The 25335-nt window shown below is 41.8% G+C and overlaps 1 protein-coding gene across 1 annotated transcript; it reads left to right on the plus strand.

Annotated features, from left to right (window-relative positions):
* LOC120032145 (myoD family inhibitor domain-containing protein-like) lies at positions 1-24863 on the plus strand. Its single transcript, XM_038978108.1, has 5 exons — positions 1-198; positions 470-632; positions 2441-2569; positions 17480-17815; positions 22318-24863. Exons 2-5 carry the CDS (start codon positions 539-541, stop codon positions 22569-22571), a joined length of 813 nt encoding a protein of 270 aa, XP_038834036.1. The 5' UTR covers positions 1-198; positions 470-538; the 3' UTR covers positions 22572-24863.
* Positions 24864-25335: the final 472 nt, after the last annotated feature.

Here is a 25335-nt window from a genome sequence, read left to right on the forward strand (position 1 = left end):
TCGAGGACATTAGGAGTAATATTACAACTTTCCCCGCGCGATAATCGGAATAAAGCGGATCATTGGAAACGTATTGATAACTTTGGAGATATTTGAATTTACAACTAGTGCAGCATTTTCAAAAGAGAAGGCGTTTCACTATGGAGGAGGGATGGGAATAAATCAAACTTGGGCGCAGGGAGTTGTCATGTTTGTAAGGTACTTATCAACAAACTTATTATGCATGTGTTTACAGTGTAGGCCTATGTGATTTATTCGATAATAAATAACCATATATGTATAAATGTAAACGACTTAGTTGCAGGTTTCCTTCCCGTTTCTGTAAGGCAGTAAAGTGGGAAAATTCCACTAACTTTAACGACATATTGTGGGTTGACGTCACTCATACTCTGCTCTCTATGAGAGAGATCCAGCATTGTCGTTAACTTGAGTGGTAGTTTGTTACTCAAGTCTACATTCAACGTCCCAGGGTTAAGGGCTAAGGAGGAAAAGGAGGCTCATCTTTATCTGTCGTGTATCTCTCCAAGAGGACTGTCTCATGTCCACGGAGACCGTCTTACCTCCGGAAGACCCTGCTGGGCCAGGGAAGAACCTTCAACAGGAGACAAGTCCTCTTCTCCCAAACTCTCACGGTATGACAACATGACTCTTATCCAATTGTTGTTTACATGTTTGGTGAAGGTGTTGTACTGGTGCTCTACGTCTCTTTCACGTTCAATGAACACTGATGTCAATTTACCATTGAGGGAATATTCCAACAATAATAACTTGGTCAAGATGGAAATGTAGTCATCATTGAAATCATGATCTTATTTTCCTTGCATGTCAAAATCCATCAGTTCACCGAGAACAATAATAACAACCAACATGAACCCATTCCCGCTAAATTATATTCCTGTCGTTTTGCCAGACATCAGTATCTATACACCAGCATTAGGCATGTTAATGTTTTCATTATTTCGCAATAAAGATTGAAGGAAAGCCTTGGTGACTATTAGCAGGAACCACAGCCAATTATAGTTTTTAATTAACTTTCTAGTTGCCGTGAGATTCACATGTAAAATAAGCTTGGCCCTGTTTTTTTCCTTTTCCTTCTTTCAACAGCCAGTGAACCGTTACCCATCCTATTTATACCAAGCATCATTACAGCACTGTCAAAAATAGCAAAGTAGGACAGAGTAAGCAATCACAGGGACGGGTGGCAAATGGATTTTCGCTGGACCTTCAAAGCCTTTCTCAGTTCAGACTGGATTTCCCCTCTCTCAGGAGGCTGTAGATGTTCTGAGAATAGGCTAATTTATTTCTAACTGTAATCACTAAATACAGCGATGCATCACACACTGCTACTGTAAGTGTGCATCGATCTGAGAGGGAGGGAGTCACACCAAGACTAAAGACTTGCCATCTATCAGCCCCTGCCTCTGGCTAAGATTGGGCCATATTTATCTAGAGCCACTGTGGCTCGTTCATCTATCTGCCATTGCTTACTAAACAGAGCGGCAGCATTACAGGCCTGCAACAAATACATCATCCGGCTAAGGAAAATAACATTTGCCATGTTGTGCTGAGCCATTCGTCACCTTCTTTTCCAGAACCAAACAACATGAAAGGGCTATGGTTACAACCAAAACATAACCCCCCACACCCCCAAAAAACAGGAATTATCTGAAGCAAACGGAATTTGTTTTTTCAACTATGTCATAAAGACTCCCTGACAAAGGTCATGCAGCTGAAACGCGTGAGAATTTTAACTTTGTTTCCATTGAACATGCCATACAAATAAAGGCATTTTAATTGCATGAAGTGCGCCTTGGTCCTCTTTTTTTTATGTCATAAAGACATTGTAGATGTTTTTGACGTTGTAGCCAATTAGCTAAACATAGCAGGAATGGAGATGGCATTTTTGCATTGATCATTTAATGTACAGTATTTGATGAGGGATCACATAGTACTAATAATGTCACTCAGAGAGATGGGTCTGACCTTTTGCATAGTTATCGGAGCAGGTTTTTGCCTACGTACGTTTTTCAATGTAGATGAAGGCTGTCTTTATGGTTGTAACAACCTTGGCAGGTAGTGCACACCCGAGAGTAGACAAAATGAGATCCAGAAATCTGGCATTGGCTTTTACCTGAACCGCCTTGCTCCCGACTCTGTTGTGTAGCCTTTCGACAACGGACAATGTTTTCTCTGGCAAAAATAAGGCAGCCCTGACTTGGCTTGTCCTTCTGTCCCTGATATTAGTATTACGTCCACCGAAGTTGACCTTCTCCTCACCGTTTACATCTGTTTCTGAGTAGAAGTACATAATGCAACTTTAATTTGACCAGTTGAGTTGTTCAGTGGGAGTACATGCAAACAATGTCTCTGTCTCTCTCTCCCACCTTCTTTTTCTGCTAACCAGTTGTTCATTTTCTTATGTTGTGTGCTTTGATCCTAGATGCTTGTGGCAGTAACGGATCACCTTCAACTACAAACCCATCCGGAACATCGTGTCCCAGAGGCACGTCCACTGAAGGACAAAGTCACGTGACGGGGGAAAACACGACCTATTGTGACCCTGTTCGAAGTAAGTGTTAAAATGAGGGGCACCTCGGGAAATCCTACTGTTACGTGTTTGCCCAGATCCTCATCTGTTACTTTCCTGAGATACACAAAACACAATACCTAACAATTGTATTGTACGCATTGACAGAAACAATGACATAGCGACAGAAACACTCTAAACACGTATAGCCTTGTGCAGTAGGCAAGCCCAGCTATCATACCTGAGTAATGTTTTTGTCATGAACATGTTCTGTCAGGACCTTCGGACTTGTCATAAGCTGGCATCATCAATCAACACTTGTTGTCACTAGGCCCCGTGGCAGAGTGGCGTATGCCCGTTGACAGATGGTCCCTCTGAAAAGTTACCCTCCCAGCTTCAGAGAGAAATGGCAAGATGGGATGAAGTAGCATGCGTGTTCTCTCATTCTGCTATACTGACCAATAGTTGGCATGGTCGCTCTTCTAACCCTTCAGCTTTCTGTAGTGTGAGTGAGGAAATCCTGTTGTGGTTTGGCTTTCACTGTCTAGGCCCACTTGTTTCAGCTTTCAGTGCACTTAAATCATTTTAGAAGGCACGTATAGTGTTTTAGTGTGTTTGCACTGTAGCCATGTTTAGAGTGAAGCAGAATAACATGCTTAGTTGTCCTTTTATTTGTGAGATAAAAAAATCTCCCTTACTAGCGCTGACTTTGCTGATAGCTACTTTGAGGAGAAATGTACTGGGATATGTGGTTGTCCCACCTAGCTATCTTAAGATGAATGCACAAACTGTAAGTCGCTCTGGATAAGAGCGTCTGCTAAATCAGGGTTTCTCAAACTCTCTGGTGGGGCCCCCTAGGTGCACGTTTTGGTTTATGCCGTAGCACTACACATCTGATTCAAATTATCACAGCTTGATGGTGAGTTGGTTATTTGAATCAGCTGTGTAGTGCTAGGGGAAAACCAAAATGTGCACCCGGGGGGGGGGGGGGTCCCCCCCAGGACTGAGTTTGGGAAACTGTGTGCTAAGTGACTCAAATGTAAATATGCTACAGGCCTGAAATATCCAGTTACTAACGAAAGAAGGGGCCATAGCAACAACAAAGGAGTCTGTGGTTATTTTGCAGTCAAGGTGATACACACTTGGTTGTTTCTTAACCCTTTACACTCATACCGGTATACAAGTTGAAAATAATGAGCGTCTAAATTGGAACATTGTGGCTGTACATTAACATGCTATACATGACGTCAGAGCTCTGGCTCTGGGCTTCACAGCACTGTATGGGTTCTGAGGTTGAGCACCGCACGCGACAAGAGTTAAAGACTGTTCTTTGCGTTATAAAAGTGCTGTGCACACTTTGGCGAGGTGTGTGGCCACTTGGAGACACTCAACCAAACTCCTGTCATTTTTTTGGTCTTATGATGCACCTACCTCACATTTTCCAGGAATAGTCTTATCATGGTACTGAATGTCTCCAGAGTATTTTCAGATTTTGTTATCAACAAATGTGGCAAAATGTACAGTAAATGTGAAATGCAGATAAAATCAGCAGTGTAATGGTTGGATTCAGTCTTGTCAGGTGAACTGTTGTGTCCTCACCTCTTTAGTGTAATAATTGTCCCATTATCGCCAAACTGTTCCCTTTCAACTGCTACCATGGTTATGCATATGCTTTTCATATTTCTTCTGTAAAACATTTCAATTCCCACGAGTGTAAAGGGTTAAGCAATGTAAACGCTTCCTCATGTGTCGTTGTGCCCTTTTGTTCAGCAGAAATAATAGGGGAAACAAATAAATTGATTGGAAAGTTCTCACCGTTTGTTTTTGAGTGGAAAGTGAATGTCAACCTATTTCCAACTCCGAGTCCCACTGAGTTAGAACAGAACAGGTTGTTTCTATTATCACAGTTCTTTCCAGAATGTTCTGCCAATTCACTACCAACCAATCTCTTGTCTGGAGGTGTCACTATTAACCCACTCACAATGCCTCTTACTGCTCGTCATTTAACCTGCCAAGTTTGCCAAAGCAATATTTTACACTTAAATCACACTGTCTTTTGCCAACAGGCTAAAGCAATCTCATTACCTCAACTTGATTAGCCACATTCCAGGTCAGAATGGTACAGCAGAAAAAGCAGCAACTCGAACTCCTCTAAAACCCTCTTGTGTTTGCCACTCCATAAGGAGAGTGTGTTGTCAGGCAACACTAATAGCAACAACAACCTGATTGCTTCCATCCATGTAGCTGTACGAGGATTGTTTACATGCTGATGCAGCAGCTCTTTGTTTCTAGGCTGTTAAACATTTCTAGGGGGCTTTTCCGGTCTTACGCTAATGACTTCCAATTGGTTTGTTTACCGGCGCAGCTTCGAACAGGGATTTTTAAGCAAGAACTTGTCAAACTAAGGTCTCTACTGTAGCTAGCAGGTGTAAGTAGGTGTTCTGATGGTAATTGGCCACCCAAATGACCGCGGTCACCGTAATAACGGAATAGCAAGAAAAGGGTTTTAAAAAAACGTTGAAGTCAATTTTCTCCTCTTCCTTCCTGACAAAAATACATTCCAATGCATCATTTTAATGGACTTTCTACATTACACTTATTGCATCACAATACCAGGCAGCCATTGTGAGTGTACATGAGTCAAATTGCCACACTAATGTAGTCCGTCCTGTCTTAAGTCAGCTGTTCGTTCCACACGCTAATTTAATATATATATATATATATATTTTTTTTAAAGGGCTATGACTGTTATTTTATTTTCATGTAGTTCTTCATCCGTGACTTTCGGTTACATGGTTATTGTGCCAGCCCTAAGTGTAGGCTATGTAGTGTATCCCTTCATCTAAAAAATAAAGAAGTCTGTGCCACCAGTTTTAATGTAGCAATTGTATTCACCCCCCACAGACTGTGTGTTTGGGGAATATGAAAGTGAGGGAGACGACAAATCTCCTTTTGAGCGAAAGGTACAGGAACATGTTTTAGTCACTTCAAACAATGATTAAAAACCTAATCTGTGTATAGAGGGCCTGCTTGACTCTAATGAAGCCCTCGCTTACTGAAACAGGAAATCATCTTACTGACCACGTAGTGCCACTTTATTCCTTTTTCTTTCCTCCCGCTGTCCGATTTCCAGCTTGTTGGGTGCCCTAGGCTGCATGGGATCTGTCTGGGTCTGTTGTTTTTTATTAGCCTGAATCAAAACAGAATAGCTGGCGCTTGTTATTTGAAAATGTTGTCTATTTCTGTCTTAAAGGGGAACTTCAACCCCAATATCAGCCTTTGCCTAACCCCTTCCCCCCCCCAAAATTATGCGTTCAGGTGAAGTTGTGGGTGGGGAGATGCTCATAAATATTCATTTTGCTGGTGGGTAAACTTAGTTGTACCTGATCCCAACACTTTCTCACTAAAGCATACTTACCAGAAGCCCACTGGCACACACTGATAGTACAATTCTGTTCATTGCAAGTATATTAGGCTCTGGACAGTTGGCCCACAGTGGTAAGGCGCTGAGTTCTTTATCTATTGCCACCTGTGGTGTAAGTTCGATATTTATTGCGTTCTTGCTTTGGGAAGAAAAGTGCAATCATCACCTTCAAAATGAAAATCAGGGAATCAATTCAATCCAACCTGCATTGCAGTAGCTCTTTTTGGGGGGGCTCACCAGTGGTCCAATGCACTGCATCTCAGTGCTAGTGTCATTACAGACACCCTGGTTCAAATCCAGGCTGTATCACAACCGGCCGTGATTGGGAGTCCCATAGGGCGTTGCACAATTGGCACAGCGTCGTCCGGTGTAGGCTGTCATTGTAAATAAGAATTTGCTCTTAACTGACTTGCCTAGTTAAATAAAGGTTAAATATAATGGTCAAATGAACTCTAATTGGTTTTGGGCACTGTAAAGAAAAAAATACTACTACCAGGGAGACCCCCCTGTTACAGGTATGGTTTCACTTTTCAGAATTAAAAGTATATGGGCACAGGACAAATATCTGCCCCTTGTGGGATTAGAACTCACAACCAGTGAACTATGAGCCAACTGTTTTAGCAGACTATGCCAGTCATAGCGATTGGGAAAATAGTTGGCATGACCACCATTGTCATCTGTCTTTTGACGATGGATGTAGCAATGAATATAAACGTATAATCCTCACACTACTGTTCAAAAGTTTGGGGTCACTTAGAAATGTCCTTGTTTTTGAATGAAAGACCATTTTTTTGGTCCATTTTAAAATAACATCAAATTGATCAGAAATAGTGTAGACATTGTTAACGTTGTAAATGAATATTGTAGCTGGTAACGGCTAATTTAAAAAATATATTATAATAATAACATACAATTATGGAATATATACATAGGTGTACAGAGGCCCATTATCAGCAACCATCACTCCTGTGTTCCAATGGCACGTTGTGTTAGCTAATCCAAGTTTATAATTTTCAAAGGCTAATTGATCATTAGAAAACCCTTTTGCAATTATGTTAGGACAGTTGAAAACTGATGTTCTGATTTAAAGAAGCAATAAAACTGGCCTTCTTTAGACTAGTTGAGTATCTAGAGCATCAGCATTTTTGGGTTAGATTCTATTAAAAATCAGCCGTTTCCAGCTACAATAGTCATTTACAACATTAACAATGTCTACACTGTATTTCTGATCAATTTGATGTTATTTTAATGGACAAAAAATTAGCTTTTCTTTCAAAAACAAGGACATTTCTAAGTGACCCCGAACTTTTGAACAGTAGTGTACATGTTTTTTTTTTCTTCATAAAAGCACAGGTGGCTGTGTGAAACGGTAAGCAAAAATGTTGAATTTGATCATATGTGGAAACGTGCCTTACTGCATTTTGAATTTCGTTTAACGTCAGTAGTCAAGGAAGCATTTAGCTAAACATATTGGCACACATTGGCAGACCATTGCCAAATAAGGCACGCTGTCATCGGCTTTTATAGTAAGCGTTGAGGTGGTACCACCCAGCACATCTAGAAGGGAGTGTACTTCATACCGAACTCCTCCTTTGAGATGACATAGAGGAACCTTCTCAAGCTAGAGTAGAGTTGATCCGCTAGGGGTAAATAGAGCTCGATTTACTACTAAAAGACAAATATATCACTTTTGCAGCAAACTGTTAAAATGAACACCAGAATTGAGTTGTTTCACTACAACTTAGCCTAAAACAACTGGTTTCAGATTTTTTTTAAAGTTACTCTTCAACAGTTAAACTTGCGTTATTTAGCTCAAGTTATTTCTGACCTTAATTATGCAAAGCGTGAAGGGCATGTATGTTCAGGTCACTGTTTTTTGTTAGAGCACTTTGCCTGTAAGGCCCCAGTATGTGCCAGCTAGTAGGGTCTTGTGTGGCTCGGGCCCTAAGGGAATACACTCAGGTGATATCTCCTCCAGACTGGGCTTTGGCTCTGCAGGCCCGGGCCTTAAATAAATTGCCATGATCTAACGCCAGTTTTAGGTGTTTAATCGCCACATTATTCACTGTGATTGTCAAATAGTTGAAGTGCTCTCGCAGTGGATAAAGAAGAACCCTGGCTGCTGAACTGATTATTATTATTTATTTTTTTATCTTGAGGGAAATTCTGAAGGGAAGTCGTGAGGTCAAATAACATGGCTGTCGCCTTGAAAAGAAAGACATTAGTGTGGCCTTTGTGTGAATCCCTGATTGTGCTTTTACTCTGGAAGCTTCAAGGTTATTACCCGGGTGCAGATATTACCTTTTAGGTAGTTCATATTTGACACCTTCAATGGTAGATGTATGTCGATGAATTGTTGCAGAAGAGCTTGCTTATTGATGCCTCAATATAGCATCTATGAAATGAATGCAGAATAGTGAGATATCCAGCAATCGTCATTGTTTTGAATAGCGTTGTGTAAAGATGAGTTAGACCCACATACAAAATGTAGCACCCTAGTAAACAGGGTAAGATCCTGTGAACTCCAGAAACGTTCCTATATCATCAATATTCAAAAAATGTGTCTCATTGTTTTTGTGCTATTCTTTCTGCCAAAAAGAACAGCATGGTTGTTGTTATCCAAGAGCTACATCTTGTAATTCAGTAGACCCCTGTCTCTACTGAAAAAATGTGTCTAAAGCAAGAGCGCATTAAAAACAGAGGTGTAATTTTCAAGTGATTACTTACCAGTGGGTCATGGAATCAAAAACAGTATAAATAGGGTGAAATGGTAGCACAGGGGTTGATTTAAAATGGCCATTATAATTATTTCCTCATTGTCTTGCTGTAGATGGATTTCATATGGGACATTTCAAGCATTCAAATGAGCATTTCCAGAAGTGTTGAAGCATTTTCATTGTGGATGTTTTAAACAAAAAAAGGAGATTTGAAAATACTTAAGTGAAATGATTTTGTTAGGTTATAGCCTTGTTCTAAAATGTATTAAATTGTTTTTCCCCCTCATCAATCTACACACAATACCCCATAATGACAAAGCAAAAACAAGCTTTTAGAAATTGTTGCTAATTTATTAAAAATGTAAAAAACATATCACATTTGCATAAGTATTCAGGCCCTTTACTCAGTACTTTGTTGAAGCACTTTGGCAGTGATTACAGCGTAGTGTTCTTGAGTATGATGCGACATGCTTGGCACACCTGTATTTGGGGAGTTTCTCCCATTCTTCTCTGCAGATCCTCTCAAGCTCTGTCAGGTTGGATGGGGAGCGTTGCTGCACAGCTATTTTCTGTTCTCTCCAGAGATCTTCGATCAGGTTCAAGTCCGGGCTCTGACTGGGCCACTCAAGGACATTCAGAAACTCCTGTGTTGTCTTGGCTGTGTGGTTAGGGTTGTTGTCCTGTTGAAAGGTGAACATCTTGAGGTCCTGAGTGCTCTGGAGCAGGTTTTGATCAAGGATCTCTCTGTACTTTGCTCCGTTCATCTTTGCTTCGATCCTGACTAATCTCCCAGTCTTCACCGCTGACAAAACATCCACCCAGCATGATGCTGCCACCACCATGCTTCCCCAGAGGGATGGTGCCAGGTTTCCTCCAGATGTGACGCTTGGCATTCAGGGCGAAGAGTTAAATCTTGGTTTCATCAGACCAGAGAATCTTGTTTCTCATGGTCTGAGAGTATTTAGGTGCCTTTTGGCAAACTCCAAGCTGCTGTCATGTGTATTACTGAGGAGTGGCTTCCATTTGGCCACTCTACCATAAAGGCCTGATTTGGTGGAGTGCTGCAGATATGGTTGTTCTTCTAGAAGGTTCTCCAATCGCCACAGAGGAACTGTGGAGGTCTGTCAGAGTGACCATCGGGTTCTTAGTCACCTCCATGACCAAGGCTCTTCTCCCCCGATTTCTCAGTTTGGCCAGGCTGTCAGCTCTAGGAAGAGTCTTGGAGATTCCAAACTTCTTCCATTTAAGAATGATGGAGGCCACTGTGTTCTTGGGGACCTTCAATGCTGCAGATATTTTTTAGTACCCTTCCCCAGATCTGTGCCTCGACACAATCCTGTCTTGCAGTTCTACGGACAATTCCTTCGACCTCATGGCTTTGTTTTAGCTCTGACGTGCATTGCCAACTGTGGGACCTTATATAGACAGGTGTGTCCTTTACCAAATCATTTCCAATCACAGGTGGACTCCAAACAAGTTGTAGACACTTAAATGGAAACAGGATGCACCTGAGCTCAATTTCGAGTCTCATAGCAAAGGGTCTGAATACTTATGTAAATAAGGTATTTCAGTTTTTTATTTGTAATACATTTGCAAAAAGTCCTACAAACTTGTTTTCACTGTCATTATGGGGTATTGTGTGTAGATTGCTGAGGATTTTTATTTAATCCATTTTAGAATAAGGCTGTAATGTGGAAAAAGTCAAGAGGTCTGAATACTATCTGAAGGCACTGTATGCACACCCATCTATGTACTGAAATCTTATACACAAGTATTTCAAATGTGTGGATATCTTATCACCGCCATAATGCAAATAAACAAGGTTATTGGGTATGGAGAACGAAATATTATTTTGCGATGTTGGAGGGAGGATTTAAATACTCAAACACATTCAAATTGTCATTTTTTGTAATAATAGTAAAACACACAGGCCTAGATCGCATTCCCTAGTTTACCTGTCTTCTTGGAGCAGGCAGAGCAGGTGTGCACAGAGCTCCGCTATATCAACTCTACTGCAAAGGCTCTGCTGCATTCCCTGAACAGCAATGCCCTAGTGCAGCTCCACTCTGTTGGTTCCCAAACCAACTCCACAGCACAGAGGGAGTGCCTTGGAGAAGAGAGAAGGAAAGCTCTCTCTCTCTCACACACACACACAGGGTCCCACTTCAAATGAGAGCAGTGCAGGAGGGATTACTTGGCTTCTAACAGGGTTTTGGCTCCAACATTAAGGTTAAAACCCTTTTCTATTACAGAGATCTCTAGTGATGGTGCCCCCACGATGTTTGCAGGTTCACCACCTCTGGTAGGTCATTCTGCCATGGCTCTGATCACTGGACTGTGACTGAGGACCCGGCTGGGCTGGCTCCATTCAGACACAGTGCAGACGGCGCTCCCCGGCTCGAGCTGAAATCAATACGGCCGTCTCCGTTAAAAACGTACTCAGAGGCAGACTAGCACCTCTGTCCCCTAGTCTGATCACACAGCTTAAGGCCCTGATTGGCACCTCTGAAGACAAAGACCGTTGACCCACAGCTGTCCCATTAGCTGTGGTTAATGCTCAGATTGATACTGAGCAAATAAAGGAACCATGTCTATAGATATTTTTTATAGACTGACTGCCCCATACAGACCCTATACTAGCTGGCTGTTATGGACAGCTCCGTTTTGCCTAGTTTCTTTTGTCGTTTTTTGTTGTTGATTTGGAATGCATCTGTTCTCCTCTCAGGTGCTGTTAGTACAGTAATGCCCTCCCTCCAGATGCATTGTGCCCCGTTTGAGTTTCAAACAAGTCTGTTTCCTGTGGAATTTGTAGCTAACTTCAGCATAGAGATTTAGACATTTGTGGAATCTGTGAGTCATCAATGTAACTGAAAATAATCTCCTCATCCCTGCACCCCCCCCCCCCCCCTCTTCACTCCACTTCGCTGTTGCTTAATTTTGGTTTTGAGTCGTCAGAGAGAGGGTGGAGCACTCTGCGAGTATGGAGTCTGGCAGCTCCCCTAGGCCTGCTCTGAGTCACGTCATAATTGATCTTTATAGAAAATGTGGTAGATGCCTGTGTAAAGCATAAATCTGTGCTATATGTGAATTTTCTCAAACTTGTGAAGACATGTTTACATTTGATTACTACGTTGCTCTCAGATGGAAACAGATTGGGGAAGAATTTGGATTTTATAAAACTTAAGACAGAATCACAGCACAGGTCTTTAAAAAAAATCTTAGGTGAAAAGGAGGGAGAAAAGTCTAATTCAACAGTGCTCAGATTTTAAGGCTGTGGTGGATGTCCTTGATCTGTTCTGTTATGCTACATTAGCACCACTCCAATTAGCAGCACACCAAATTCCACACAACACAAGAGGGGGAAAGAGAAGAACTTCTACGCCTGTGAGCTTTTGGCGTTTGCACAATGTGAATGATTTTCCTCTCAATGCGATTCATTTAAGAGAAAACGGCATCTCATTGGGTGTTTTTAATGATTTAGATAGCAGTCAGACATATTCATCTCGCCAAATGTTCCGTTTTGAAATCGAAGGATAATTGATGATAGCCTCCGCCTCCCCCAAGGGCGCCTGAAAGGTTCAGGTCGTCGAATCAAGCGCTTGTCTTTCAAGTTGCCTTCTCCGCTGTAAAATGTAATTAAGCAGAACAAGGTCCGAAGGGGTTATTTTTTCCCCCCTCAATCAGCGGCGAAATTACCAAATTTGAAATGAGTAAATCCCAGACGCCCTGCTTTCCTTGTCATTGTTATCAGGAGGGTGAGAGAGAGGCAGTCTAAAATAGGGAAGGGAAGAGACTGCAAACAAGGGAAAGAGAGAATATTAAAACACTCAAGTGTCAGATCACTACAGCAGGTTACATTTGAAGGCCCAAATTTGAATGATCATTTGTCACAGAGAATTAAGTGTGCCACGGTGAAAACCAGCTGAGTAGTAGTAACTTTCCTCATTCAAAACAGCAAGAAAATAAGACATTACTGTAGATATGGATGTTTCTCCAGGAATTAGATGCTATATTATAAAATACCATCAGAATAGAGGGTAGGAGGGCTAATGGAGTTAAAACACTTCTGTCGCATAACATGTCACATCCTGCTGATAGAGTATCCTATCAGAGAAGGTAATTTAGTTCCCTCAACGGGCACAGATGGCCCGTCGTCACTAGGCTAAGCTGAATAGAGCTGTGTGTGATCAGTTGGACGGTTACTTTTTTTAGTATAGGAGTGATCTGACATTACCACGACAACCACCACAGAGTCATCCTGAGATTGTCACATGTTTTATTCTGTTGAAGCAAGATACATTTTCCTGTTACGCTGCATGTGTTGAATGTCTTCCTGCTATACCATTTTTTAGGGGAATGCTAGTCTGTCTCCATTAATTAGTTAGACTAGGCTTGTTGGACTAGCTTATCCAGGCTATTCTAAGCTACAGCACCCTAACACTCATCAACATTTTCACGCTAGATTTTCTATTTAATCAATTTGAATGCAATTAAAATGCCATTTTTACGCCTGGTACTCACATGTACAATGATCACAGCCTGGGGTTGTGTTGAGTTGGAGTAGTTGAAAGGACAACTCCATGATGATTCTGACATTGCATGTCGCTTCCAACAACCTGTCCTCTGACACAATAAAGAAAGTCCTTGTCACAGAGTTGGAAGGTCAAACTGTAAATGAGCTTTGATATGCCGAAGGAAAATTTTAAATCAGAGCCTTTGTAATAACATTTTTTTTACTATTTTTCCCCCCTTCTCTACATATAATTCCCCTGGTTTTGCGTGTATAACTATGGGAATGGGAGACGTATAATTTCTAATGAGAAAATATATCCCTTTGGATTGAGCAACCCAGCCAGCCAGACATTACAGGGGTGTTTGTTAGGAGGGGAAACGCCACCCCAGGCTGTTTAGGGGATGATGAGACCGCTGCTAGGTCATGGGCACATTCACAAATTAGCATTTCGATCAACCAGGTATAAGGTCGGAACATGTACAGGAAACATGTTTATAATATGTACATATGTAATGAGTACAAAGATAAACAAACAAGTTACTTGAAGAATTACCATTTTAAGTGTCGTTCAGTGTTTTTGAAAGAGATGCTCCTGTTGGATTAGTTTACATCTTGTTTGTCATATTTGTCAGTTTTTTTTTTCTTCCTGTGAGTATTCCACAGTGCATTTGACAAGCATGCTGTATCTGGCTAGCTATTAGGAGATGGGGCTGGATGGATCTGTTTAGCCTGCTGACATGTGACATTTGAATAACTAACTGTATGTTCCTTATGATAGGCATCCTAATAGGTCTCTGCAAACACAACTCTCTATCCCGTTAATATTAAAAAGGATTGAGCCATAGAAGCACAGTGATCTAGTTTTTCAATCGAGCTCCTGCCTTACCTATGACTTATAATAATAGTAGTGTGCAAATGAGAATTTCCAAGCTGCCCTGTTTTGACCTCTTAGTTATATTATTGTTTATACAGCACATTTGAGTTGATGTTCATATTCCTGGTTGGTCAGTGTAATATACTCGTGTCTTTTGGGTGCAATTTTGAATTCTTCCTATAGGACCTATTTTCTGGCACACATAAAAAACGTTTGTGTTTATACACAGTTTTACATACAGAGCGATCCCGCACACAGACCGTAGCGCGCTCTAGGCGCCCCTGCGCTGCTGTCCCCATGGCGTGGGGTACTACTTGCTGAAGACTTGGTGACAAATGGCAATTATATTTGTGTGTTCTTCATGAATCCATCAAACACTGGCCTTTTTAAAAAATGCTCCCGAGATATTTGAGCCTGTCAGATATAAGGAACCAAATTGGGATGCTGCTTAGACAGTCAAGAACCACTCACCCCCCAGTTCCCTCTGATATGTTTGACAGCCTGTGTAGAGGAATACTCCATGTATTATTCAGCTACAGATGTACACTCTCAACAGTTGTTGTGTTAGAAATAGGGTGGTTAGAAGTCCAATTGGAAGTGTGTTTTTTCCTCCTCTCCTAAACATGTTTTTTTAATGCGATCTGTCAGGTTGTGTACGTCCACCAGATCCGAACAAGTTTTTGTGGTAAACCACTCAACTGTTCAATTTTAATCGCTTATGATTATTTAAACTTCTGGGAGGAGTTAATTTTTTTATTTCTTTCATGGGGGATATGTTTCCTTGTCTGGATAGGAATATTGACTTTGTAGTGCATTTATATTACATAGGCATTTATATTGTATACCTGATCTATAGAGTATACAGTTGTTATCCAAGTTGATGTTTTACTGTTATTGTCTATTGCTGCTAGTTCTATTTCTCTCTTATTACCAGAAGTTATACAGTATATTCTATGTCCTACTAGCTGGCTTGGTTCAGTGTGGTTACATGGTTCATCATGCCATCTTCGTCTCCCATTGCCTTTTCTGGATAAAAATAAAAATGTCTGCCAGAGACACTGGGAACCTGTCCCTGGAAACGTGTCTTCCTAGGCTCGCACTTGAACCACTTTCTAGGCTTTCTAGTGTCGGAAACCCAAACCGCAGCTTTTTTATCTGGTGGTTTCCTAATAACTATTTATACTTCGTAAATTGAAAGCTTGACTTTCTCCAAAGGGAAAGGTAATTATGCTGGCTGAGGCAGAGAATAGACAGACTGTGCGTTGGTCGTTTGTGGATGCCTCCATGACCTCTGTATGAGAAAAGAGACTGCTTTATTACACAAGCTGCTATGGGTAATTTATTTCATAGGCAAATGTCGTCTTTTAGGCCAGAGTGTGGTGTCACATAGTCCTGCCTACATACTGTGTTTGTACCCACCCAGTAGGCTATGTCAGTAAAGGGTATTGAGCTTATTATATATCACTTTTTACATTTACACCTTTTTCTCCCCAATTTCGTGTTATCCAATTGGTAGTTAGTCTTGTCTCATTGCTGCAACTCCCCTACGGACTCCGGAGAGGCAAAGGTCGAGAGCCATGCGCCGCACTGCTTCTTGACACACTGCTCGCTGAACCCGGAAGCCAGCCGCACCCATGTGTCAGCGGAAACGCCGTCCAACTGACAACCGAAGTCAGCTTGCAGGCGCCCGGCCCGCCACAAGGAGTTGCCAGAGCACGATGAGACAAGGAAATCCCGGCCGGCCGAACACTCCCGTAAGCCGGACAACGATGGGCCAATTGTGCGCCGCCTCATGGGTCTCCCGGTCACGGCCTGCTGTGACACAGCCTGGGATCGAACCCGAGGCTGTAGTGACGCGACGCAGTGCCTTAGACCACTGCGCCACTCGTGAGACAAGCTTAATATAACTTTTGTACTAGTTCATATAATGGTGTGTTTGTTGCCGATTCTGAATTCCACTGTTGCAAAATGTGCCTTATTACAGAATAGATTGTTGATGTTCACTATAGAAGAACAAAATTGATATCACACAAGTTACATGTGGATATAGTGAAAGAAAACAGCAAGCAATTGTTGAATCTCCTTTTTAGCCACCGTAGTTTACTAACAATATCACGTAAAAAGCTGTCAAATCTATCAACCTGGGTTTAAATCAGAGCCTAATGAATTCTCCTTTGTGCCAACTAGTTGTCTAATTCAAATTGCATTGAAACCTGATCCCAAAAGTCTATTTGTTTATAGAGGCAGCATGCGGACCACTGTACGAGGAGACAAAGCAGTGTCTGTTTTTAATTGCATTGTTTTACATCTACATTCTCATCAGAGAGGTCTCCCTGGGTGCTGAGAGTGTTGTAAAAAAAAAAAAAGGTTGGCTAGATCTCGATTTTTCCCTTCTCTTGTTAACAATTTGTACTAGTTGGTGAGCAGACAGGAAGGACAGAACAGGCGTATGCAGTTCGCTGTTTGGTGCATCCACTTTGACTTGGAGAAGTTCAGGTACAGTAGTAGCACTCTGCAAATCAACACTACATCGTGTGGCTGTCGCCAACAAAGTTCCCCTGTGAGCGTCGTATTGCCATCCGGTTGTACTGCAATCGCACCCTAAAATGCAGAGTTTGTGAAAAAGAAATGGGGAGAAACCCTAAAGAGCTGAATAATTCAACGGAGATCAATAAGTCACCGTGCTGCTACTTGTCTCTCCTTTGTGATACAGATGGAAGGTAATGCAGGAGCTAGCTCCCTGTAGAGCTGAAGGTGTAGGAGTCTCTTCCACTGGAAATGTCACCGCTCCCTTTATTTTATCAGATGCCCGACGTTCATTTGTTCGGGGGTTGACTCTTCATGGCTGGCTGCTACCTGTCACACGTGGAGCGACTGTAAGAGTGTGAAGAGCCAGAGCTTTCATAAAGGGGAAGGGAAATCACTACTCTACTGTAGCAGAGGCAGGAATGCATGATCAGTCTTTCTCTTAACACTCACCTGGGTGCTTCTCCAAGAGAACGCTTGTTCACTCACTGTTCACCTACAGGGATACTGTACTTTGTGATCATTTGGCTGTGGGGAAGGTTGCATCTTCTCCTGTGCTCTTTTATTTGTTAAGGCTCCACGATGGCAGTGCAAGAAAAGGACAGTTGTTGAAGGTTTAGCCTCGGGATTCCCCTATCTGTTCTGATGGTATGAAAAGATCAAAACGAGAAGTCTTGAGGGTTACAAAAAAGTAACCTTAAGTGACTTATTTGGTACTTGTCATGAGCACATAAAGACACGCAGTACCTTGAACCTTCTAAACATCCTTCTCTATAAAACCTGAGTAGAGAATAAATGCCATGTTCTCAGTCAAACATGCTGAAAGCACAGTAAGTGCTCTCTAACTGAAAAGAGAGGAGTGTGACATTTTAAAATAAAAAAAACTTTCCCCATCCAGCTCAACCTCAGCCGCTGCCCCAGCCTACCGCCTCTGCGCAGGGAGAGCTCGACGAGGGAGGAGAAGATACTGCTTCTGCCAGGAGTCAAAATGACCACCAATCCTCCACCGGCCTGAGTAACGGCAATGGAATCCGCCGGCAATGTTCCTGTGGGGCGGAGCAGCACAGGAAGCAGCACCCATCGCCCGGCGTCTCCCAGAAGAGCCAGCTTCGTTCCGGCGTCTCCCAGAAGATGCAGAGCCAGCTTCGTTCCAGCCTGTCGGTCAACAGCGACAGCAGCAGACGGAGTAAGGGAAGCTCCACCGGATCTCACAAGCCTGGGACGTTACCAGAGGGTGAGTTATAAGTACTGGGCGCCGACTGTACACACACATACTCTGTCTTATATAGAACACACACTCTCACCAGTAGGTGTGCTCCAACTTAAGGTCATTAGAGTCACTCACACACTAATAATCACACAATGAACACACACATCCCTCATCTGCTTGGCTTGACATTCCTCTAGCACTTCAACAACACCTTTTAGTGCAGGTCTTCCACCATTAAAATGCTATTTGTGGAGGGGACAGAATAGACAGTCAAAAATGGACAGATTCTGTCAGTTGTCTTATTTTAATGATGAAAGTACACTTTCATTTGGTCAAGACCTGCTTCCTATGGCTTTATTTTCCTCAACAACAACCGAAAGGATGGATTTTACAATTCAGGGGGAACCATCATTTTCTCTGGTGTTGTGCGGAGGTGAGTGTAATGAAGGTGATTGGCGTTCTGAATGACTAATGGTCAGTAAGGTGTGACCCGCTAATGAGGCTGAGCCGCCCAGGTTGCCTGCGAAGTGTCATCCCTCCTTTCATACCTCCCTCCCTCTGCATGGGCCCATGTCTGTCCTCCAGTCTCCAGCCCCACTGTGGCTCCTCATTAACAGTGGCTCTGTCTGTCTGGGAGTCACACACACACACATCCTCTTTTTATCTTGTAACAGCTATCTGCTATCCATTATCTAACCTGCCTGCTGCTCCCTGCTTATCATCGCCTCGTCTCTGACTCCGCTCGCTTTGTCTTTTACTTTGTCTTATAGAGGAAGAGGGAGTAAAAATAAGATGGGATGATAGGAAGTGTGAAATGTGTGATACAGTGAGTTCCAAAAGTATTGGGACAGTGACACATTTTTTAAAATGTTCGCTCTGTACTCCAGCACTTTGGATTTGAAATGATACAATGACTGAGGTTAAAGTGCAGACTACCAGCTATAATTTTTGGGTATTGTCGTCCATATCGGGTGAACCGTTTAGAAATTACAGCACTTCTTGTACGTAGTCCCCCCCATTTTAGCGGACCGAAAGTATTGGGACAAAATTCACTTATGTGTGTTAAAGTAGTCACGTTTATTATTTGGTCCTATATTCATAGCTCACAATGATTACATCAAGCTTGTGACTCGTACAACCTTGTTGGATGCATTTGCTGTTTGTTTTGGAGAGTAGAAGTATAAGAGTAGAATAAGAGTAGAATATGTTTCTAAACACACCTTCAGTAATGTGGATGCTACCATGATTATGGGTAGTCCTGAATGATACCCTCAAATTAAAGCTAACAGTCTGCACTTTAACCTCATAGTCATTGTATCACTTCAAATCCAAAGTGCTGGAGCGCGGAGCCAAAACAACATACTTTTGGAGCTCACTGTGTGTTTTTATATGGATTGGGGAATTTGAGATTGTCTTCACCAAGGTTAAGCTATTTGAAATATGCAGCAGATTGATGGTAGGGCTAAGACTAACAAGTGATAGAGTTCCCTATAAATATAAGGTATGATACAAGTTAAATATTCACCAATGATGTATTCCACCGGTGTCATGTTTTCTTCCACGTCTTAATTGGCAAAGAGAAATAGCAGCAACAGTTCAATAAGTCCGTCTCATTACAGCTTTTGTGTTGCTTATTTTTCGACTTGTGTTTTCCAAGTCAATATGTTCACACTCAAGTATTTATTTCCCGGCGGAAAACAGCAAGCTGTTGTGTTTTAATGTTTACATGGATTACCATAATCTGTTTGCCTGTGAAATGAGCTACTAAACAGCTCCTCTGGAAGAGGACCGAGCTCAGGGGATTCTACAACAGAGCATTCTTGGCACATGATCTCTAGCACTGAAATAAAGCTGTGATAAGTTCTGTATACGCTACTGACTGAAGAGTCGTTTACCGCTCGTCTTTTAGTCAGGCTGGGGGTCGGTTGGGGCCTTTTTGTGTTTTTTTATTTGTTGTATAATCAATTATGATTTCAGCTCCTTAAGTCCCATTCAATACTTTTTAAGGCCTTTGTGGTGACTGATTTGGAATGCTGTCTTTTGCTTTCTTTGCTCTGTCGTCACACCTTGGTTTGTGTGTATATTCCCCGTAGCCACAAGTTTGACCCTCGTTCATGCGTTATGGACTTGCACTGTAAAGGCTACCGCATGGGGTGGGCCTCTCCTCTCAATCGCTCTCTCTCACCCTCCCGCTCTCCCTCCCTGTGCTTGGCAGGCAGCTAGGCAGTATCCTGGCCCTCCACCCAACAGTCTCTTCATTTGAATGTTTTTGTTTGGCTCGATGGTGTGCAGCCATTCCAGCTTGTTTTATGTCATGCTGCTCCTCTTTTTGATGTGAGCGTTTGGAGTTTTTTCCCCCAGATGTCTCAAACAATTTCCTCTGATGCGCTCGCCGCTGTTTTTGGCCCTCCAGAATCTGGGCATCTTCGCCGCGGCCTGACATTAAACATGATTGATCTCTCACTGAGTTGGTGTCAATTTGCGCCGTATTTTTCTTTGTGGTAGGAGAGATGTCTGGCGTTCTTGTGTACATGACCCAGCCCCCTTCTGTAAGGTTTTCACTAATCGCTGCTGTTGAATTATACATCCAAGTGAATCGCTAACTAAGATGCCCCAACTGCTTGATGCTATGGACAGTATTTAGATCATTTTGTATCAGAACAGTGTACTGTTCTGGTACTAGCTTAATTATTGCAAGGCGTCTTTCAAGGTTTGAGAGGCTTTGAGGTATCATCATTTGACATTTGACATTGGCAAAGTTCTGCTCATTCCACTTTCTCTAGTAGTACACAAGCGCTTTCAGTTCTAGAATACGGTGCACAATATGTAAAGGCACAGTATCATGAATTCATGTTTTTTTCAATAACTTAATGTCATCGTTTCAAAAGCTGAAAAATTAAGCGTTTCTTCGAAAGCGTCTCCGTTGTAGTTTTGCCTATGATTTATCTGCGTTCAAACATCTTTGGGAACACAATTGTTTCATGTTGGCCTTCTATCTGGTTTGTATCCGATACAGCGCCGCTGGTCAAGCTTTGCGGCCTGCCTGTGTGAGGGAACAGGGAAAAACCCCAACTTTGATTGCTCAAACATGAGCATTCAGCATTCCTCAGCCCGTCCCGTCCCATCCTCTCCTCTTTTCCTTCTCCTTCGTTCTCTTCCTCATACCCAGTCAGAAAGGAGCCCTGTCGTTCTGACAGGCTGAGATGAAAGTTCTGAAAATGCTGTCTGTTTGTACTGGCATTTTTCTGCATCCATATCCATGTCTTGCAGCTCCAAAGCTCTTCTGGGATTTGACTACAGTGTGGGTAGAGGTGCATGTTCTGGCCGAAGAGGCTGGTAGGGAGAGCCTTCTCAGCTCCTTGCATGGTACAGAAAACAAAGAGGAGATCTGTGACGTAGTACACAGGACTTAGTACAAAGATGTTTATTCATTTCAACTAACATTTGTTTAAAATGCTTGCATGTGCTTTGATTTATTTTAATTCTACATGTTCTTTACTTATTGTTTTGTCTAAATCTGTTGTCCGTCTTTTGTTTTCACTGTGTACCACCTGATTTTCATGTAACGGCCGTTAGTGCATGACATTACTTACGTTCTGAACAAAAAACGGAATAATAAATTCCATAAAATAAAACGACAGCTGTCTCATTGGTGAAGCAGAGAGGAGGGTTCTCCATCCGTTCATTGGAAGACAACAGTGATTTGGCGTCGTGCTCCCCAGCCACGTAAAAGGTCGAAGAAGAGGTTGAATGTTAATCAGTGATGAGGAAAACGGCAGCATTGGCACAACAATTTGCCAGGGAGATGAATTCGGACTTTGCTAATCAGCTTTACGTAATCAAGTCTGTGCATTTGCATGATAATGCCCCAATTATTAAGAAAGCTGCTAATCAAAACTCAAAAGTGGAATTCAGTCCCTTTTGGAATTTTCCCTGATTCCATTTGGCTCTCCCTCCTCCCTGCTTAGTCTGCACCTTCTACTCAGTTTACACTCTCATGCACCCGAATGCACACACACACACACACACACACACACACACACACAGGTTCACGCCCACACAATACACACAAACAGTCATGGACACAGTTTCATCCATAGAGACAATATTCTAGTATTGACTATACTACTGTTGTTCCATTTCATTCTGTGGTTCTGTCTGTTTTGCAAATTATTTTGACAGTTAATAGTGCTAGTCTGTTATCTTGCCCTATTTACTGTTAGGACATTATCATACTGTACGTGTCTGAGTAATTGGCCAGTCTGATTTGTGACTGTATAACTGCCTGAGCCCTGCTCAAGGCTTCTGATTACAAAGGACCAGGGATTAATTTGCTCTGTTCCAGGCAGGAGTTGAATCAGATTTTTCCCACTGGCTTTTAATAGGCTTTAGTTCTTGTTTTCTGTTTGTTTGCTTTGTATTTGATCATGCTTCGTGTGGTTTTCTGTGTTTTTTTTTCATCTATCCTTCATCCTTTTTCATCATCCTCCACCCGTCTCTATGGACATGGTGTGTGTTGGACCCAGACTGCTGTGTCCACTGCATCCTGGCCTGTCTGTTCTGTGAGTTCCTGACCCTGTGCAACATGGTGGTGGCCCAGGCTAGCTGTGGCACCTGCACTTCGGAGGGCTGCTGCTGCTGCTGCTGCGCTGAGGACATGGGAGACGACTGCAACTGCCCCTGCGACGACATGGACTGTGGCATCATGGACGCCTGCTGCGAGTCCTCCGACTGCCTGGAGATCTGCATGGAGTGCTGCGGCATCTGCTTCCCCACATAGGAAGGACCATGATGGGGATGGGATTGGGAATGTTGGCCGTAGTGCTACTGTTACCTGTACTTTACACTCCAGCAGAGGGAGGGAGAGAGGGAAAGTGTGTGTGGGTTAATGTTAGCATATGTGCGTGCCTTCGCTATAAGCCCACAGAGAGATCTATTAATCTACACTGGGCCTCTCTGCCAACATGGCCAAGCAGGGGCCAAAAATAGTTTAGAAATGCTTTTGTACCACAAGTATAAACATGTTATTTTAATTGACCAAAGTGTGTTTACTGTTGACAACTATGTTAATCAGCTCTTTAAAAAGTATTACTTTAGATGCCTTATTGGATAGAAAGATCATCTCTATCATTTCAGGAATCCTATCCGACTGACATCTTTGCCTTTAAAAGTGTTCTTCTCTTTCACTACCAAACTGTCAATGCCTGATGCAAAATCAAAGGAATACATATTTTACCTTGATATTTAGCAGCCTTTTTGTGTGTTTTAGTCAGTACTGTATGACACTGTAATAACGTTGATGTTTCTGGGATGTGTTTTTCCTACTCATATTAATACACCTTCGTGACACACATTCATGAACAATGTGCGTCAACCGATCAGAACAGTCGTAGTTCTAGTCCATATCTACTGTAGTTTGCAGAACGATACGTATTGAAAAGCTTCACGTAAAGGAAGTTTGAAGATCAGCACTAAATCCGGTAGATTAGTGTATACCTTTTCTGTTAACAATGTATTTAATCACTTAGACACATTTTAGTTGTCTTTCGGATTCAAGTGTGCTTGAGTTACTTACAGAACTGCACAAATGAAGCTCCGTTACGTATAACCAATGCTAATCTCGGACACCTAGAACTAAAATCTCTATCGCTTGTTGTCCCATCCCAGTTTCTTTTGACAGATGTTACGATACCATTTATGCTACGTAGTCTAATAATAGCAAAATATCTACCTGTGTCAACAAATCTCTTTGAGAAGGAGTGATGGATCACAGGCAGGGTTACCTACAGGGTTAACATGGAGTTAAAGGACGTCTGGGTTGTCAGGCTCTGGAGTATGCTGCCATTGCTGTTATTAGATCAGAGGAGATTTTGATTTAGGCCTACCGTCAGCAGTTCAGATATGAGTAGTATTATTCTTGTCAGATTGTTCCTGATTGTTGGCCTGATATAACTAATGATTTAATGAACATTTGAGTTATGCTGTAGCGTGTGCCCTCACGTAATGTTAAAGCCATATTGTTGGAACTAATGGTTTTAGTCTATCCTGAAGACTCTCACCATGGTTTTCACCTGTCAGTCTTTCAAGCCGTGAATATACTGGATATACATTGGAAATACTGGCTTCCTGGAATATACAAGGGATAAAACATTTGTCCGACTGGTGAATTGCACAACATTTTCTTATTGTAGGAAACAATGTTTTTATATTGTTGACGATCAATTATTTGCTCAGTCTTACACTCACTTTGATGACATACTGTACGGTACGACTGTTAGTTGTGATGTTATTTAGCATGTATTTGGGATACTGCCTCCAGTATTACTTGTTCAACTGCACTCTTTAGTAACAGAAAGTGATAAGGAATTATAACATGGCTGACCCTGTTTGCCATAAGCGGCTTTTGGATTACAAGTGAATGACTCGCAACACAATAAAGGAAATATTCTGGACTGTCAGATTCGGAGGAGAAGAGAATCCTAAACTTAATGCACAACATTTTTTTTTCCAGCAGATTTTTTCCCCCCTCTTAATTCTGTGTATCAAGTTGAGTTTGTGGTGAATCATTTTCCTTGGTCTCGAAGAAAAGATTTGCTTTGATCTTGTTTTAGTGATACTTAACACGGGGACTCATTAGTGTGTTGCTATTCTAAATGGTAATGTTCCTTCTCTTCACACCATCAAAGATAATGTGATGTCACATCTTAGGCTTGCTCTAATGGTCGATTGTTATTATGTTTAAAGGAGTTGGAAGGACACCTCCGCAGCAGATAGTGTTCCGTCGCACGCTGTATGAAACTAAGCCGCAGACCTCTTAACATTCGTATGATAAACTAACACGGTCGTTCTCTGGATACGCACAGGAACAACACTATAGATAATGTGAAGACATAGTATTTACATGTATTTATCTTTATTTCTCAACTAGTATGTTTTTATATTCTGTCAATGAGTTGATGTGTATGTGATTATACTGTACCGTCTTCACCGTTTCTATCTTCTAGAAGACCTCTTTTCACTGCATTAGCATACAACACACTTTGTATGTTATACATTAATTCAGAATCATGTCTGAAATAATAAAACATTTAAAAAAATAAGTATGAATGTTGTAAATTAACTTTTATTACTTGTGTTCAGATTTGCTATGAGCCATTGTGTAACACTTTCCTGGCATGGAAGCAGATCTGTTGGCACTTTAGCCAACTGTTTTGTCACTCCTTGTCATGCCGTACCTAGCATTGGCATGAGATTAACAGGGTGAACACATGGCTAAAGCACATACAGTGCATTTGGAAAGTATTCAGACACCTTCACTTTTTTTCACTTTTTGTTACATTACAGCCTTATTCTAAAATGGATAATATGTTTTTCCTCATCAATCTACACACAATACCACATAAAGACAAAGTGAAAACAGATTTTTTTTTTTTTTTTTTTACAAATGTATAATTTCAAAAAATTTACGATATGTTATTTACTATAAGACTCAATTGAGCTCGGGTGCATCCTGTTTTCATTTATCATCCTTGATGTTTCTACAA

The sequence above is a fragment of the Salvelinus namaycush genome, chromosome 38 (assembly GCF_016432855.1).
Source record: "Salvelinus namaycush isolate Seneca chromosome 38, SaNama_1.0, whole genome shotgun sequence".
NCBI lineage: Eukaryota > Metazoa > Chordata > Actinopteri > Salmoniformes > Salmonidae > Salvelinus > Salvelinus namaycush.

Bases quoted from the DNA above. Each gene is read 5' to 3' on its own strand.
- LOC120032145 (XM_038978108.1), top strand. From the start codon at position 539: ATGTCCACGGAGACCGTCTTACCTCCGGAAGACCCTGCTGGGCCAGGG. The intron at 633-2,440 runs GTATGACAACAT...CTTTGATCCTAG, and splicing joins TCTTCTCCCAAACTCTCACG to ATGCTTGTGGCAGTAACGGA. The intron at 17,816-22,317 runs GTGAGTTATAAG...TGTTGGACCCAG, and splicing joins GCCTGGGACGTTACCAGAGG to ACTGCTGTGTCCACTGCATC.